This window comes from Carlito syrichta, unplaced genomic scaffold (assembly GCF_000164805.1).
Source record: "Carlito syrichta isolate Samal-C Ts95f unplaced genomic scaffold, Tarsius_syrichta-2.0.1 Scaffold117974, whole genome shotgun sequence".
Lineage (NCBI taxonomy): Eukaryota > Metazoa > Chordata > Mammalia > Primates > Tarsiidae > Carlito > Carlito syrichta.
The window spans coordinates 10,090-27,504 of NW_007062070.1; the positions used below are offsets into that span (position 1 = coordinate 10,090).

At 54.2% G+C, this 17,415-nt stretch overlaps 1 protein-coding gene across 1 annotated transcript in view; it reads left to right on the top strand.

Annotated features, from left to right (window-relative positions):
- Positions 1-1,540: 1,540 nt before the first annotated feature.
- LOC103249211 (von Willebrand factor-like) overlaps positions 1,541-17,415 on the top strand; it is a 28,545-nt gene continuing 12,670 nt past the window's right edge. The window contains exons 1-5 of the mRNA XM_021707443.1: positions 1,541-1,736; positions 3,421-3,475; positions 5,342-5,506; positions 16,423-16,525; positions 16,794-17,002. Coding sequence (XP_021563118.1) covers positions 3,421-3,475; positions 5,342-5,506; positions 16,423-16,525; positions 16,794-17,002 — 532 coding nt within the window. The 5' untranslated portion in view covers positions 1,541-1,736. The remainder of the gene's footprint in view (positions 1,737-3,420; positions 3,476-5,341; positions 5,507-16,422; positions 16,526-16,793; positions 17,003-17,415) is intronic.

The window sequence follows — 17,415 nt, forward strand, 5'->3', positions numbered from 1 at the left end:
CCCTCATCCAGCCTGGAGGGCACAGACTGGCTGGATCCCCTGCCACCCGCCATGGCTTCCTGCTTATTTGGGTTCCTCTTCCTCACTGACCCTTGGAGACACTCCTTACTTAATTTCCTCCCAGCTCAGCTGTGCATTTAAAGGACAGCTTGTTGTATTGAAACAGCATTTCGAGGCATTTTGTAACTGGAGGACTTTCAGGTTATTTCATTTTTTAAAAGAATGGAAATCAGCTGGGCATGGTGGCTCACGTCTGTAATCCTAGCACTTTGGGAGGCTGAGGCGATTTGCCTGAGCCCACGGGTTCGAGACCAGCCTGGGCAACTTGGTGAGACCTTGTCTCTACCATACATCAAAAAATTAGCTGGTCATGGTAGCACGTGCCTGTGGTTCCAGATACTTGGAAGGCTGGAGTGGAAGGATCACCTGAGTCCAGGAGGTCAAGGCTGGGGTGGCCATGAGTGTGCCACTACACCTCAGCCTGGGCAACAGAGTGAGACTCTTTGACTCAAAAAAAAAAAAAAAAAAAAAAAAAAAGGAAAACTCATATGTCCTTTCTGACTGCCCCTTGTGCCATTTTTCTTCCTTGGCAGAGTTCGTCTTCCTTTCCTGGTGGTGAAGGGTTGGCCTGTGGGGGCAGGTAGGAGGCTGGGGACATCACGGTTCCTCAAGGTCGGAGGGCAAGTGGTATCGCGGAGAAGACATTTGAACTTGTCTTGCTGCCTGGAATTTACGCTGAGAGCCACCTCCCTGCCCTGCCCTTTTTGTCAGCTACCTCTTTCAGCAGGGGTCAGTTTAGCAGATGATTTGAGAAGGAGGCTTTTGAGAATGGGAGGCTGGAAGAAGGGTTGGGGTGTGTGTGTGTGTGTGTGTGTGTGTGATGCTGGGGAGGAGTCAGGGGACCACCATGGGGTGGAAGGATCCTTACAAGTTAGAATTATTAGAATCTAATAATAATAGAAATATTAGAATCAACTCCTCCCCATCGTTGCGCAAAGGCCTGGGCTTGTGAGCAAAGTCCTTCGCCTTTTACCTGCCACTAAACCCTGGCCGGGCCCCAGATGGACTGTTTGTCAGGGCCCAGGACCGGATCACGCACACGCAGGATGGACAGGAAGTGCTTGTGTTCTCCTTCCTGCAAACACAGCGGCTACATTGGCTCAGGTTGAGGTGTTTTTCCATCTTCCCTGGAGCCCAGCCCTAGACGCCGGATCAGAAAGCTGTGTTGACCTAGTCTGGTTCCTCCCTGGCCTGGATCAGCCTGCCCTGGGACCACCAGCAATCTGGGTCATCCCCTCTCTGTGCGGGGTACTCGGGGGAACCAGAGACCAAGTGTGGGGGGTTTGGGGAGGGTGGGCAGTTCGTTAAGGCGACTGCCAGGAGGTCTCTCCACACGTTTCAAAGCCTTATCAGCGTGGCGGTATTTCTAATACCATTTCCTTTCATTGTTTCCTTCTGGTCATTAAAAGGAGGCCACCCCCTGTTGTGGCAGCTCACAGCTATTGTGGCCGGGAAGGGAGGGTATTGGTGGACGTCACAACGGGGGCTTTATCTCCCCCAGCTCTGGGGACGCCACCGCCCTGGGCGACTTCACGGCAAGACCTTCCAGAGCTGGAGGGGACCTGGGTCGGCCGCTGCAGCTGCCGGGAGCATGGCCTAGTGGTGGCGGCACCATCGGCAGCAACTGAGTTTCGCAAGGGACCTTGGAGACACCACAGCCCCATTCGCAGGGGAAGGTATGAGCTTTTCTTTTCTTTTTTCCCTTGAGTTGGAGTCTCACTCCATCACCCAGGCTGGGGTGCAGGGGCACACTCACGGCCACCCCAACGTCGACCTGCCGGGCTCCTGCGATCCTTCCGCCTCAGCCTTCCAAGTAGCCAGAACGACAGGCATGTGCTATTTTTAAATTTTATTGTAGAGACAGGGGCTCACCAAGTTGCCCGGGTTGGTCTCGAACCCGCGGGCTCAGGCCATCCACGCGCCTCGGCCTCCCAAGGTGCTGGGATGACAGGCTGAGTGACCGAGCCCAGTCCCCGGTATGAGCTTTTCGAAGGACAGTGGCTCGGCGGGGGGAGGAGGATGCAGAACTGATCCCCACCCTGGGGAGCTGGGGGACGCTATCCTGAACCCAGAGGCCTTTGGGCGGGGGGAGGTTCAAGGCCAGAGGCGATCCTCACGCCGTCTCCTCTGCTTGCCTCGGGCGCGGGGGGGCCCTGCGGCTGCTTCCTCACACCGTGGGTCCCGCTGCTTGGTGGCTCTTCATCTGGGCTTGGAACGAGCTGTGCCCTCGTCTCTGGGCACCTTCTGGGTGCAGCCTTGTGCACCTGTGTGTTGGGAGGGGGAGGGGACACCTGCCAGGAGACCGAGACTTGGCCACGTCCCATGTCAAGGTGTTCTGTCCACAGATGTGTAAGAGATGGGGTTGATCTCCCCTTTTTTGGCTGCATGGGGCCTTAGGTAGGAAAGGAGTCACCGCCAGTGACTCTCCGGGGACAGCTTCTGCACGTCATCGAACAACCTTTGCCAGAGGAGAGGGGCTGTGGCAGGGACTGCTCTGCCTGCCAGCATCAATTGTCCCTCTCTGGGGTGGGGGTCGCACAGTGGGGAAACTTGCCCGGGCCCAGGGCTGCCGGACTCCTGTCCGTGTATCAGATCAGCTCAGCACACGGGGCCGAGCGCCGTGAGGGGCTCATGCCTGTAATCCCAGCCCTTCGAGAGGCCGAGGTGAGAGGACTGCTTGAGTCCAGGAGTTCGAAACAATCCTAGGCAACCTAGTGAGACCTCGTCTCTACCAGAAAAAAAAAAAAAAATTAGCCGGGAGTGACGATGTGTGCCTGCAGTGCCATCCCAGCTACAGGCGGAAGGATCACTTGAACCCGAGAAGTCAAGGCTGTGGTGAACCTTGATGGTGCCACTGCACTCCAGCCTGGGCAACAGAGTAAGATTCCAACTCAAAAAACAAACAAGAAATTCCAAAAAAATCCTGACCCTGCCTGGAGGCTCTTGGGGTACAGGCAAAACTGACGAGCAAACAATCACATCGGGGGTTCCTGAGGGTTCTCGAAGTCTGAGTGGTGGGAATGTACGTGTAGGATGGTTTGCCGCTAAGCGCGGGAGGACTAGAGTCCTCAGAGAGGTGGCTGGCCTGAAGAGAGGCCAGGAGAAGGCGGAGCCTCCCTCCTCTGCCTCGCCCCGGCCTGGGGGAGAGCCCAAGGGTCCTGGCTCACAGCGATTGTTACTCCTGGGCCTGGCTCTGACCAGAGGCATTTTGGGGGCCCGGAAGCCCATGTTCAAAAGGGAAAGCGGGGCTGTGAGGATAAGTCTTTTCTCTTGCTTTAAACGAATGTTTTCCTCCTTCCGCCCGCCAGCAGCCCCTACCTGGGTGGTCCTAACCAGCTCTCTTCTCTTGCTTCTCTGCAGATGGCTTCCGCCGGGTTTGTGAGGATGATGCTTGCCCTGGCCCTCGCCCTGCCAGGTAGGTGCCAAAGGGCTTCCGTCTCTCACTCCTGCTCAGGGCCATTTGGAGGGACAGCCTCCCAGGATCACGGGGTGGCTGGAGCTCCCCTGGGTGCCCAGCCGCATGTTAATCTCGTGCTGGCTGTCTGCTGTGAAGGCTCGGCAGAGCCGGGCCTGTGGCTGGTATTCCCCAGGGACCAGGGGCCTGCACTGCCTCCTGCCCCTGGGGAGTTCGGAAGGGTCAGAGAGGAGAAATGACTCCTCCACAGTCACACAGAGCCAAGACCAGAAGTCAGTTCTCCTGGGTCCCCGGGCGGCACCCTGCACCACACGGCCCTTCTCCCCATGCTGAGATTCTGACTCTGTGGATGACACAGAGGGCCTTTTGACCTTGACTGTCTCCACTTGGACCCCAGAGAGGCAGAGTGCTGCCCACAGGTTCGTCTGGGGAAAAATATACATTTGTCACACTCTCTGCCTCCCTGGCGAGTCCTTTATCATGGGACCTAGACCGCTCAGCTCGCTTCTACTGTGGTTCCCACCACCTGCCAACACACACACACACACACACACACACACACACACACACACACACACAGTGAGGGAGTTAGCACATGACGGGAGGAGTTAACACTTCATCGATTCTACATGCTGGGCACGCAGTCAGATCTGTTTCAGATTTAATCTGGGCTGAGCATGGTGGTTCATGCCAGTAACCCTCGCAATTTGGGAGGCCAAGGGCAGGAGGATCAAGACCAGCCAGAGCAACATAGTGAGACATCGTCTGTATAAAAATAAAAATAAATTTTAAAAAATTAGCCAAGCACGGTAATCCCAGCTACCCAGGAGGCTGAGGTGGGAGGATTGCTTGAGTCCAGGGAGTCCAGGCTGCCATAAGCTATGATTGTACCACCTTACTCCGACTTGGGCGACAGAGGGAGACTTTTTCTCAGAAATTAAAAACAAACAAACTTAATATGGTCAAGATATACTAGCAGATTTATGTACAAGGACGTTCATTGCAATCCATTTATAATATTGCAAAATATGTAAAATGCTAAGAATCTAACCATAAGGGGCTATGCTATGTACATTTACATGCAAAATACAGTGTAGCCACTCAAAAGCCCAAGTTGGAAGTATATACAGTGGCATGACACATTCTTTGCAACATACTGAAAGATAAACGGAGGTTATGCTATAAAACACGGGATGGTCCAAATGTGTAAAAAACCCACAACTCTATAAGCCAAAGAATAGAATAAAAAAGTCAACACTGAAATGTTAACTCTAGTTACCTAGTTTCTCTGTGCTTTCTCCCGTATTCTCCACACTTTTTAATAATGAGCATGATTACATCTTAAATCAGTAAATAAATGCCATTCAAACGAATCGATTTCCTGAAAAACAAGTCCTTCATTGTTGTTATAAGTCCTGGGTTGAGTCGGGGAGCTGAAAGGAACAGCTGGAGTGGTTTTTTTTTTTTTTTTTTTTTTGAGTTGGAGTCTCACTCAGTCGCCCAGACTGGAGTACAGTGGCCACTCCCGGCCACCGCAGTCTCGACCTGCTGGGCTCCTGCGATCCTTTCGTCTCAGCCTTCCGAGTAGCCGGAATTACAGGCACGTGCTACCATGCCTGGCTGATCTTTTGATTTATTGTAGAGATGAGGTCTTGCCAAGTTGCCCAGGCGGGTCTCGAACCCGCGGGCTCAGGCAATCCACTCACCTCAGCCTCCCAAAGGCGCAGGATGATAGGCTGAGCCACCGAGCCCGGTCAGCTGGAGTGTTTTTAAGGACGGAAAGTACAGCCCAATTTCTACCAGAAGCATCCAGAGAGGTTTGGGCTGGAGGTCTCAGGGGTGCTCACCTGTGGCCTCTTCCTCTAGGAGTCCTTTGCACCGAAGGGACACACGGCAAGTCGCCAATGGCCCGATGCAGCCTCTTCGGAGCTGACTTCGTCAACACCTTTGATGGCAGCATGTACAGCTTTGCAGGACGCTGCAGCTACCTCCTGGCAGGCGACTGCCAGGGACGCTCCTTCTCGTTTTTTGGTGAGTCCCGGGCCACAGGGTGTGGAGCTCAGAGAGGGGCCGGCTGGGCTGAGCTGAGCCCCAGTGTGGGGGCTGCCACTCTGGCGACAGAGCCTGAACTCAACGGTGGTTGCTGAGGACATGGAGGGACCGGCCTTTCCGTGGTGCGTGGCTTCCCTTGGCTTTCCCGGGTCGCGCCCCACGGGAGCCGGGCGGGGTGGAGAGAGTCGCTCTGCATCTTTGGTGGCTGTGTCCGTGGCTCTGGGTCGAAGGGGTGCTCTGGGAGCTCTGAAGCTTGAGGAACAATGATGAGCTAGAAGGTGCGTTGCAGCGTGCAGGTTCCGTGCAAAAAGGAAGGCTCTTGGCTGTTTTCTTTCTTTCTTTCTTTTGTTTTGTTTTTTTTTTGAGTCGGAGTCTCACTCTGTCGCCCAGACTGGAGTGCAGTGGCCGCTCCCGGCCACCGCAGCCTCGACCTACTGGGCTCCGGCGATCCTTCTGCTCAGCCTTCTGAGTAGCTGGAACTACAGGTGCGCGCTACCACGCCTGGCTGGTTTTTGATTTATTGTAGAGATGAGGTCTCGCCAAGTTGCCCAGGTGGGTCTCGAACCCGCGGGCTCAGGCCATCCACTCACCTCAGCCTCCCAAAGGCACGGAATTACAGGCTGAGCCACCGAGCCCGGCTCTGTTTTCTTTCTTTCTTTCTTTTTTGAGTTGGAGTCTCACTCCCAGGCTGGAGTGCAGTGACACACTCACAGCCACCCCAGCGTCGACCTGCTGGGCTCCGGCGATCCTTCTGTCTCAGCCTTCCAAGTAGCTGGAACTACAGACACGTGCCACCAGATCCGGTTAATTTTTAAAAAATCTATTATAGAGATGAGGCCTCACCAAGTTGCCCAGGCTGGTCTCAAACCCGTGGACTCAGGCAGTCCTCTCACCCCGGCCTCACAAAGTGCTGGGATGACAGACTTGAGCGATTGTGCCTGGCTGCTGTTTTCTTGATGGTCCAAGGAATTTGGCATGTCTAACCTACGTGGGGCACCTCCTGTTTTCCGGAAGAGTGCTGGCACTGCCTCCATGCTGTCTCTGCTCCCCACAACAGCTCGGGGATGTGTTTTCACCCCATTTTACAGATGAAGGATCAAGTCCCCAGGAGGCTGGGTAATCCTCCCGAGGCCTGACAGATCACAAAAGGAGGAGCTGGATTTTGGGCCTCTCGGGTGGAAGGAACCTTTCTCCATACTGAGGAGAGAGGACACTTGCCAAGGCTGGGAGTGGGGGTGGAGAGTTAGGGCTTGGTGACCTCCACACGCTAAGAACTTACCAGATGTGTGTGGGGAGGATGTCTCAAAACCAGCCAAGGTGGGGTCTGGCTGTGGGGAGTTGAGATGGTGACGGACAGGCTCACACTGTTAACGAGAACATGTTGGTGACACTTGTCAAAGCAAGTGGGGAAGAGTTTATTCAGGAGGGACGGCGGCAGGGGGTTTCACAGTAGGGGAGAGAGACTGGGCTCAACTCTGAAAAGCACAAGGAAAAGGGAGATTTAGAGCCAAGGAGCAGGGGGTGGTCGGTGAGGAGAACCACTAAGGGGAACCACCGGGGGAGGGGAGGGGACTCCGGTCAACCAACCGACAGGCAGGTCAGGGTGATCAGATCTCAAGGGTGGGGGTTTTGCTAAACTGACCCAGCAGAAGTGGACCAAGGGCAGGGCCCCACGCCAGAACCTAGTCTAGAAAGGGCTGCGAGGAGCCTGATTCAAGTTGGGCCCGGAGCGAAGTTTGGCAACCCCAGACACACTCGCATGAGGTCCAGGCTGTAGGGCTCCTAGGGTCATGACCCCACCGATCCACAGGGACCGGTGAAGTGGCCTCTGCGTGCCCAGCGCTGGACTGGGCTCTGCGTGGAGCTCAGGCAGCTGGCACGGGCCACGGCTGTGAGTGTCTCCTCCCTCATGGCCTCTCCCTTAGGCCACCTTTGCCACCTGCCCTGGCTCTGCTGGAAAACCTGTGGCAGCGTGACTTCAGGGCACTGCCACCCCCCACCCCTCTGTGAGCCCCTCAAGGGCTCATCTCTGTTTCCTGTGCTCACTGGGGTCTCTGTCAACATGAAACGGGGGCCGCATGGCGATACTGAAGAAGACATTTACACGAGCAGAGGCGTGTGGGGAACCTTGGGGAAGGACTTTGCTTGGGCAGAGAGGACAGGAGAGGGTGCTCCCTGTAGGGGGACAGTGAGATTCACTGGAGTAAGGGTTCCCAAGTTCCAGAGTGCATCAGGACCCCAGAGGGCTGTGACAAACAGATTGCTGGGCCCTGCCCCTAGAGTTCTGACTCAGAAGATCTGGAGGGTATCCAAACTTTCCTTTCTTTCTTTTCTCTCTCTCTCTCTCTCTCTCTCTGGACTGCAGGCATGTGCCACCATGCCCAGCTAATTTTTAAAAAATGTTATGTAGAAGCCGGGCTCGGTGGCTCAGCCTGTAATCCCGCGCCTTTGGGAGGCTGAGGTGAGTGGATTGCCTGAGCCCGCGGATTCGAGACCCGTCTGGGCAACTTGGCGAGACCTCGACTCTACAATAAATCAAAAATTAGCCGACCATGGTAGCATGCACCTATAGTTTCAGCTACTTGGAAGGCTGAGGCGAAAGGATCACCGGAGCCCAGCAGGTCGAGGCTGTGGTGGCCGGGAGCGGCCACTGCACTCCAGTCTGGGCAACAGAGTGAGACTCCAACTCAAAAAAAAAAAAAAATGTTATGTAGAGATGGGGCCTCGCGGTGTGGCCCAGCGTCCCAGCTGCCTCTGGTCTGGCACTGGACTTTGAGAAGCACTGGACTGCAGCTTAGTGGGAGTGGATGAGGCCGCAGTGTTGGCCTTGAAGTCTGATGGGGAGTTCAACTCCATTCAGCAGGCAGGGAGGCGCTCGTGTTGTCTTGTGCAGCAGGGAAGGGTCGAGAGGGAGCTGGTGCTTTGCTCAGACGGTCGCGAGAAGGAGAGAGGAGGCAGGGGCCCTGGCCAGAGGGACCAGGCCGGCGGCGGATGGGCCAGAGTCATCCCCAGGGCTCGGCAAATGGAGGAGCCGTTCTGAACCCTGGCTGTGGGGCTCCCACCCTGCAGCCGGAGAGGGTCTGGGAGACTTCCCTTTCAGGAAGCTGAAGGCTCAGGCCTTCTGCCCTCAGGAGCCAGGTAGCCTTGGCCTCAGACCCTGGAGCTCCAGTGTTTATTTAAGTGCATTTCTCCTACTTGGCAGTCACAGCAGAGACGATCTAGATGCTCCCCGAGATGGCTCTGGGGTAATGGAGGGGTGGAAGTGACCAGAGGAAGATTCTGAGAGAAGAAATAGTGACACCGTTTCCACTCTATGGCTCTGGGCTTCAGTGGAATCTCCAGGGAGGGGGACCCTAGGGAGAAGATGTGGTGCTCTGGAGCAGGTTATGATCTTGACTCCAGGGTCTGTTTCATTTATTTAGTTTTATTGTTATTTTTATTTTTGAGTGGAGGTCTCACTCTGTCGCCCAGGCTGGAGTGCTGTGGCACGATCACGACCATCATGGCTCAACCTCCTGGTCCCCGGCAATCCTTCCGCAGGCCTGCATGGCCACACTCAGCTCGTTTTTTGGTTTTTTTGTAGAGACAAGGTCTCACTATGCTGGCCAGGCTGGTCTTGAACTCCTGGACTCAAACAACCCTCCTACTTCGGTCTCCCACCATGCTGGGATTGCAGGTGTGAGCCACCATGCCTAACCAGGACCCGTTTTCACTCAGTTCTGCTGTGGGCTCCCCGCCTGAGATGGGTTTGTAAGCGGTACATAACCTTGCCTTGGTGCCTGGCACAGAGCTCCTGTTCTGGGCTCAGGGAACCAAACCCGCATGCTGGAAAAGCCTCCTCCCCCTACTTAAGCCCGATCTGAGACCCCTCCTACTCCAGGGGAGCCCTCCCAGGTAGAGAAGTGCAGGCTGTGTCGGTGGCCCCGGGCCGTCCCTGTCACCTCCTCCAGGAAACCCTCTTGACCATTTCAGTCTGTCTCTCTGGAATCAGCTCGTGTTCCAGCAAGGCCCATCCACCTGCGCTCATGGGCTGCTTTTCGTCCCCCGGATCTGGGGACTCTGCCTCCAGCAGGTGACAGAGGCACAGAAAGAGCCATCGCTGGGGCCAGGAAGCCTGTGTTCGCTGCTCCTCCTCTCCACTGAGGGTTCTTAGGGCAGGTGCATCTTCTCAGTCTCGTTTCCTCGTCTTTAAAATGGACGTAGTGTGAGGATTGAGTGGGATCTGTCACTTGACGGTGTGATGGGCTATCTAATCTGAGTGGTTGAAAGTGGCCGGCTTAACAGGATGTTCACCTGTCGGACAAGGGCGACTGAGCCCTTGGGCCTTTCTACCGAGGTCAGGGTGCGTCAATTGCACTCCCACCCCGACCTCTTGCCCCCTACACAGGTTTGGCCCAGAGGCCTGGCCTCTCTGGCCACCCTTTTTTCTGGGTTTCAGTGGCCAGGGAGGAATTTGAAGGACTGAGGAAGGCCTCTCTGCTTCAAAACATCGCAGTGGGATTCCCCACGGGGAACACTGAAGCCTGGGCAAGCTGGGATGCCTCTCACTCCAACATGGGGTACGCGCCTGTAGTTCCGGTTACTTGGAAGGCTGAGGTGGAAGGATCACTGGAGCCCAGCAGGTCAACGCTGGGGTGGCCGTGAGTGTGCCCCTGCACTCCAGCCTGGTGACAGAGTGAGACTCCAACTCCAAAGAAAAAAAAAAAAAAAAGGAAATTGCCAGGAGGGGTCTCACATGGGATCACTATTCTTCTCTTATAAGCAACCGGCTCTCGTGAAGTGTCCGTTTTCAGGGAAACAGATGAAACATACTTTAATGCAGATTGGTTTCCTCATCATAGAGAAAAGGCGGCCTATTTTCCTTTTGGCCGTGGTGGTGTAGGGGTGTGGGGGAAAGAGGACGAATCTGAGGGGTGGGCTGGCACTGTTGCTGCAGGGGAGACAGGCGCGCTGAGTCACGGGAGGGGAATCCAGAATGGGACCCCGCGGCTTCAGTTTTTACGTCCATAAACACCTCTGCCCATTGTTCTCTGGTGACATCCTGTTTCCTTGATCCTAAATTGTAACTCCACCTTCCTCTCCCAGTGCCTGTGGATTGTTCACATCCTGGGCAAAGTGTTTACGTCCGCACACGAAGCACCACCTGGTGCAGAGGGGCAGACCCCTGTCCTCGATCCCGGCTCCTGGCCAGGCAGGCTCCAGGGTCTGAGGCCAAGACTACCCGGCTCCCAGCCAGTCCGCACAGGGGCCTGAGGGAGACCCTGCGTGTCCTGCTTTCTCCTGTGCCGTAGGGACGGCTCTTCTCAAGCTGTGGCTGCGGGGTCGGGCTCCCAAACCAGCCAAGTGAGAGCCACGACCAACAACCTGCTGAGTCACTTCCCCAGTGGGAGACTCTGTTTCCGTGGCCGTAACGTGGCGAGGTCACGCCAGATCTCTTTCCTCAGAGTTTGGAGGGCTGGGTCGCTTGCATCAAAATCGAACTCGGGAGTGTGGGGGGTTCACTGAAGATACAGAGGAGTGAGTCCGCATTGAAGCCTGGGGAAGCTGGGATGCCTCTCACTCCAACATGGGGGAGAGGGACTTGGCTCCTCCCTCAGCCGGGTTCAACAGGTTTGGCAGGAGCTCTGGGGTGTGCCTTGCTGATGTGTCTTGTCTCTTGGGAGACAAGTGCCCCTCTTTTCCTGACAGTTTACAGATTGCTAAGTGGGAATCTGTAGAGTGTGACTCCTGGGATCACTGGCAATTTCTCTTTTTTTTTGGAGTTGGAGACTCATTTCATCGCCCAGGCTGAAGTGCTCGTGGCCACTGCAGCCTCGACCTGCTGGGCTCCGGCGATCCCTCCGCCTCAGCCTTCCGAGGAGCCAGAACTGTAGGCAAATGCTACCACACCCGGCTAATTTATTTTGATTTTTATTGTAGAGATGAAGTCGCACCAAGTTGCCCAGGCTGGCCTTAAACCCGCAGGCTCAGGCAATCCCTTCACCTTGGCCTCCCAAAGTACTGGGATTACAGGCTTGAGTGACCAAGCCCGGACCTAAGATTAATTTTTTAAAAAATGGAGTTGGGGTCTCTGTTTCCCAGGCTGGAGTGCAGTGACACAATCATGACCACTGCAGCTTTAACCTGCTGGGTTTAGGTGATCCTTCCACCTCTGCCTTCCAAGTAGCTGGAACTATGGGCGGGTGCCACCACACCTGGCTAATTTTTTTAATTATTGTAGAGGCAAGGTCTCGTCATATTGTTCAGGCTGGTCTTGAACTCCTGGGTTTAGGCAATCCTCTTACCTCGGCCTCTGAAAGTGCTGGGATGACAAGCGTGAGCCACCGTGCTTGGCCTCTAAGCTTGATTTAATGGTTGTAACTATCATTTAAAAGATTAAATAGAATAGGATAGAAAATATTATCAGAGTGCTTGGCACATAGGATAACTATTATGTGAAACGACATGTGTGTGAAATTGTGTTTTTACACACATTCTGAGCAAGAGTTCCAGAACCACTCATTAAGGTGAACTCCAAGACGCTTCTCACTGCCATAGTATGTTTCTCCGAACAGCAGACTTCTGCAGGTCACGTTTCCACAAGTCCCCTGGCCATTTCCTTGGCTCTGGTGGGGGACTGACTGCGCTTAAGACCCCCTCTGCCGTCCAGGGCCAGGAATTCCACAGGCTCTCGCCGGTCAGTCTTCACTGAAGGCCCAAGGCCTCCTCTTGGACTTCCTGACGCTGATCCTGGGCCGCCCAGAGGAGCCCTTTAAATACAGCAGCACTGGCCCAAGTCCCGGCTCCATCATCACTTATGAGCTCTGGGACTGTGGGCCGGTTCCCCCAGGCGTCCGCCTCCTGGCTGGACCCCAGGTCTGCAAGCTGGGTGGGCTTCCTCCTTCATTTACTTGGGAAGGTCTGGGCTCCCCACCATCCCCCACATTTCTCTTGGTTCTCTGGTATTTGATTTTCTGCAGATTCCTTGGCTCGTTCAATCTCGCAGGCCCTACTTTTGAACCTTGTAGAGATAGTGACCTCTGGGCTTTCCTGGGACCCCTGTTCAGCCCGACCTCCTGTGGAATAAGGGGCTTTCTTGGGGGATTTACATCTTCGAGGTCCCCTAAGAACTATAGATCAGTGGCTGCAGGGTCGTGGCTTATGCCGAGCTGCCTGGTCCCTATCCATTCCCCACATGTCCCTGGATGTCCCGCCCACCCATTCTGAGAGAAGCCCCCAGGGAAGGCTCACAGAGAAGCCTTCCCATTCCCAGGAGGGCAGTGCCTTTGGCTCAGAGGTAACGCGCTGTCGGGTCACGGAGAACAGGGGCGGAACTCCCTGTCCCTCTGCCCTGTGAGAGGGGCTGGAGGGAGGGTTCTACCGATGAGGACACAGGGTGAGTGGATGTCAGGGACACAGTCCCAGGCCTCGTGGGCTCATTGTCCATCCTCCAGCAGGCAGGGCTTCTGCTGCTCCAGCAGGTCCCCAGGGGGAGGCGTGACCTGTCACATGCCCTCACCCCCAGCTGGTGCGGAGTGTTCCAGTGTCAGCCCGAAGAGGCCAAGGGAGGGGTTTACTCTGGGGGGGGGTCCGTTGCAAAGACCAGGGAGCTGGGGGGCTGGGGAAGGTTGCAAACTGGGGCAGCCGCCTGGCCAGCCCATTTGTTTGTTTTTTCAGCATTTTGTTGTGGGAATTCCAAACACCCAGAGAAGTTGAAAGAATACCACCTCCATATACCTGTCAGGTTCGGCCGTGACTGATAAACCAATTAAAAATTTAAAAATCACTCTATTTACTGGATCCCACGTCTCTCCAGTTCTGTTTGTTTTTCAATGGCTAATGTCTAGCTGTCAGAAAGTTACTTCGACTTCTAAAGATTTGCTTGCGGCAACAACTGCCGCAAGTGAAAACAACGCAGGGCGGGCGGATTCCGCAGCTCTGTCAGGATGAAGCTCCTTTAGCGTGGTGGGTGCCTCCGTTTCCTCAGCCGCGCTGGTCTGGGGCGCTGCAGGATGTGGTTTGTGGCCTGTGGTGGCCTGTGGGCTTTTCCTGATGGCTGCTGAACTGCTAATGGCACATGACTCGAGCCTCTATTCTTTTTTTTGAGTAGGAGTCTCATTCTGGCGCCCAGGCTGGAGTGCAGTGGCACGCTCACGGCCACGGCCCTCCAGGTAGCCGGAACTACAGGCACGTGTCACCACACCTGGCTAACTTTTTCGATTTATTGTAGACACGAGGTCTTGCCAAGTTGTCCACACTGATCTCGAACACTTAGGCTCAGACAGTTCTCTTACTTCAGCCTCCCAAAGTGCTGGAATTACAGGCGTGAGCCACCGTGCCCTGCCAAGCCTCTGTTCTTAGAATGGACCAGTTGTTTACATAGGATAGCCTTCCCTGAGATGTCACCAAGAACAAGTCTATTTTGTAGCTCATTTGGGTTGGTTTGGAGTGTCTGTGTCTGTGTATTTTTTGTATTCGAGTATGCATGTGCATGTGTATGTTTGAGTGTGCACACGTGTGTGTGTGTGTGTGTGTGTGTGTGTGTGTGTGTGTGTGTTTACCAGGTGGTTATGCTCCTCCTGCAGTCTCAGTCCACCCCAGACCCTGGCTGGAGTGAGAAGACCCCCTTGATTTCTGTCCCCGTGGCCCTGACCCTGGCAGCCACACACCAAGTCAACAGACCCTCAAGGTTTCCTGGGCTCGGTTCCACAGACACCTTTGCCCTTCTGCTGAGGAGCTGGAGTGCACATTCCCCACCCCTCCCGGGAGAAGAGATGTTTGCTCATTTCCAAAGCTAACGCTTCCCCCTGGGTCCCGTGCCCCTTTCCTTCAGGACACTGTGCTCCACTTTTGAGCTGTCCGTCTCCTCTGGCTACCTGTCATCTTCCCCACGTCCATCGATTTCTCAGCCTCCAAGGCTAGAGAGCAGACTCGATGTCGACCCTTCTGGTCCCCTCCTCTCTCATCTGTTCTCTTTGAACACCAAGGGCCCAGCACAAGTGGCCATTCGCAGAGAGAAGCGGTGAACTGTTGAGCTCTGATAGTGTTCTGAAAATAATCTCTTGCCTGTATCCTCTTCTTCTCACAGCCAACCACCACCTTATCTCTCTGCTACGCCTCACAGCCACATGGTGGTCAGAGACTCTTTTATCATGTGTTGAATCACATGCCATTCAGATAGCTCCAGTGGCAACATGTCCCACCATGTCCTTATCGAGTTCCACGCACTGTGTGAAGCCCTTGACCTCCACCACCTCTAAACTCCCAGAGAAGCAGATTCAGCAAACTGAGGCAGGACTCATGAATCTCCGTTTTATTTTATTTATTTATTATTATTATTATTTTTAGTTGAAGTCTCACTCTGTCATCCAGGTTGGAGTGCAGTGGCACACTCACGGCCACCCCAGCGTTGACCTGCTGCTGGGCTCTGGCGATCCTTCCGCCTTCCCAGTAGCCAGAACTACGGGTGCACGCTACTATGCCTGGCTAATTTTTTTTTTATTGTAGAGACGAAGTCTCTCCAAGTTGCCCGGGCTGGTCTCAAACCTGTGTTAAACCCACAATTCAAAATCCGAGAGACCACTAAAGAGCCAGCTCTGATGCAAACACACGAGGGTCTTTATTCAGACTTGAGGCTGGGCTCACGTTTGAAGCCGATGCAGCAGCTTCAGGGACGAGAGAGCCCCGACCCAGGCTAACACGCACCTTTTATACATAATTCTGAAGGGGTGGGGTGGCTTTACAAACTTGTGCACACAGGGTTGGATAAAAACTATATGACACAGTTACAAAGACTTTGATTGGTTGATTTAAGTTCGATTTGCGCCAGCTCAGGTTTAGTTACTTGTGATGGACAAGTAACTGCCAAACGGGCGGAATGGAATGCCAGATAAGCTAGGTTTAGTGAGCAGGCAGGAGGTTTGAAACAACACCGAGCTTACCAGGACAGAGACGCCACAGAGGCTACCACAATTTAAACAAAGGAATGTCCGGAAGGGGCTTATTGCTTAACATTCACACACTGCTAGCAGCGGTTGCAGAATTCATATAGTAATAGTTCTTTTTTGAGTTTTTTTTTAATCTCTTGGGTCTCTCACCTGCAGGCTCAGGCAATCCACCCACCTCGGCCTCCCAAAGTGCTGGGATTACAGGCTGAGCCACCGAGCCCGGCCTGAAATCTCTATTTTAAACAACAGCCCAGGGATCCCGATGTGGGCTGTCCTTAGCTATTTCCTTAGATAGCACCGTCCTAGAGTACCTGTTGCCAGAGACTCACACCGTTGCTCTGGTTTGCGCCTCACAGTGTAGCTACTTGCTGCATGTTTGTTTTATCTTCATAGCGACATTATAAACTCCCAGAAGCAAGAGATCACACTTTTACATTTTTCTTTTGTGATATACAAGAGCCCACCCAGGGGCTGTGTATCTAGAAGTAACTCCATAATTATTGTTAGGCTGGGTGGAGTGACTCGTGCCTGTGATCCTAACACTTTGGGAGGCCGAGGCGGGAGGATCGCTTGTGGCTAGGAGTTTGAGACATACCTGGGCAGCAGAGCGAGACCTGTCTCTATGAAAAAGAGAAAAATTAGCTAGGCATATTGGTGTGTGTCTGTAGGCCCAGCTACTCAGGAGGCTGATGCAGGAGGATAACTCGAGCCCAGGAATTCAAGGCTGCCATTGCACTCCAACTTGGCTGGCAGAGTTAAACACATACACATAATGGATATAGATATAGAGGGGATGGAAAAATAACTAAGTGGGATTTTTTAGGGAAATTTTTGTTACATTTTTTGGCCCATCTGTTACATTTTGGGAGGGAGTTTTCCACTGAGATAAGCTTCTAGGGATAATGGTTATTAACACATTTGTTAACTTTGTTGGGGGTGATATCACTACTACTGACTCTTTCCTTTCAGTGGACTTCCAAGATGGCAAGAGAGAGAGCCTCTCCGTGTACCTCGGGGAGTTTTTTGACATCCGCGTGTTTGTCAACGGTACCGTGACGCAGGGCGACCACGGGTAAGTCCAGAGTGTCCGAGTTAGAAAGGTCCCGGGGATCCCCTCATTTTTCAGATGAAGAAGCTCGGGCCGAGGGAGGAAGTAGTATGCCCAGAGGAAGTGAGCAGCGGGGCTGGGTGACAGCCAGACCTCTCAACTGCCGGTCTAGGCCCTCAGCCACTCGGCACCCTGTTCTGAACCCTAACAATACGGAGCTGGGGTTGAAGGTGGAAGGCCATCCCAAACGGGCATGAGATGCCCACGTCCGAACTTGTCCTTCACCCTCCAGAGTCTCCGTGCCCTACGCCTCCAAGGGGCTCTATCTGGAAACGGAGGCTGCGCACTACAAGCTGTCCAGCGAGGCCTATGGCTTTGTGGCCAGGATCGACGGTGAGGGCAACTTTCAGGTCCTGCTGTCAGACAGATACTTCAACAAGACCTGTGGGCTGTGTGGCGACTTTAACGTCTTCGCGGAAGATGACTTCAGGACCCAAGAAGGTATGATTTTCTGGGGTTCCGTCTCCCATGCTTTTTACTTCCTGTGCACAAGACTTTACCAACCTGCCTCTCCGATGGCATTCAAGCCCCACCGTGTCCTTGCCCCAACCTGTCTCGCCAACCTTATCTCTTGGCATTCCACCACAGTGCCTAGACCTCCAGGCAAACCAGCTCTTGGAGCTCCTGAAAGCTGACTTTGTTCAACTTTGAATTCTCCATAGCAACTTACACACGATAGATGGTTGGTCATGCTGGATGGCTTGAGTCAGGAGCCCACTACAGTGGAGTGGATACAATCTATAAAGAGTGGTCCAAGCCGGGCTCGGTGGCTCAGCCTGTAATCCCGCGCTTTGGGAGGCTGAGGTGAGTGGCTTGCCTGAGCCTGCGGGTTCGAGACCCACCTGGGCAACTTG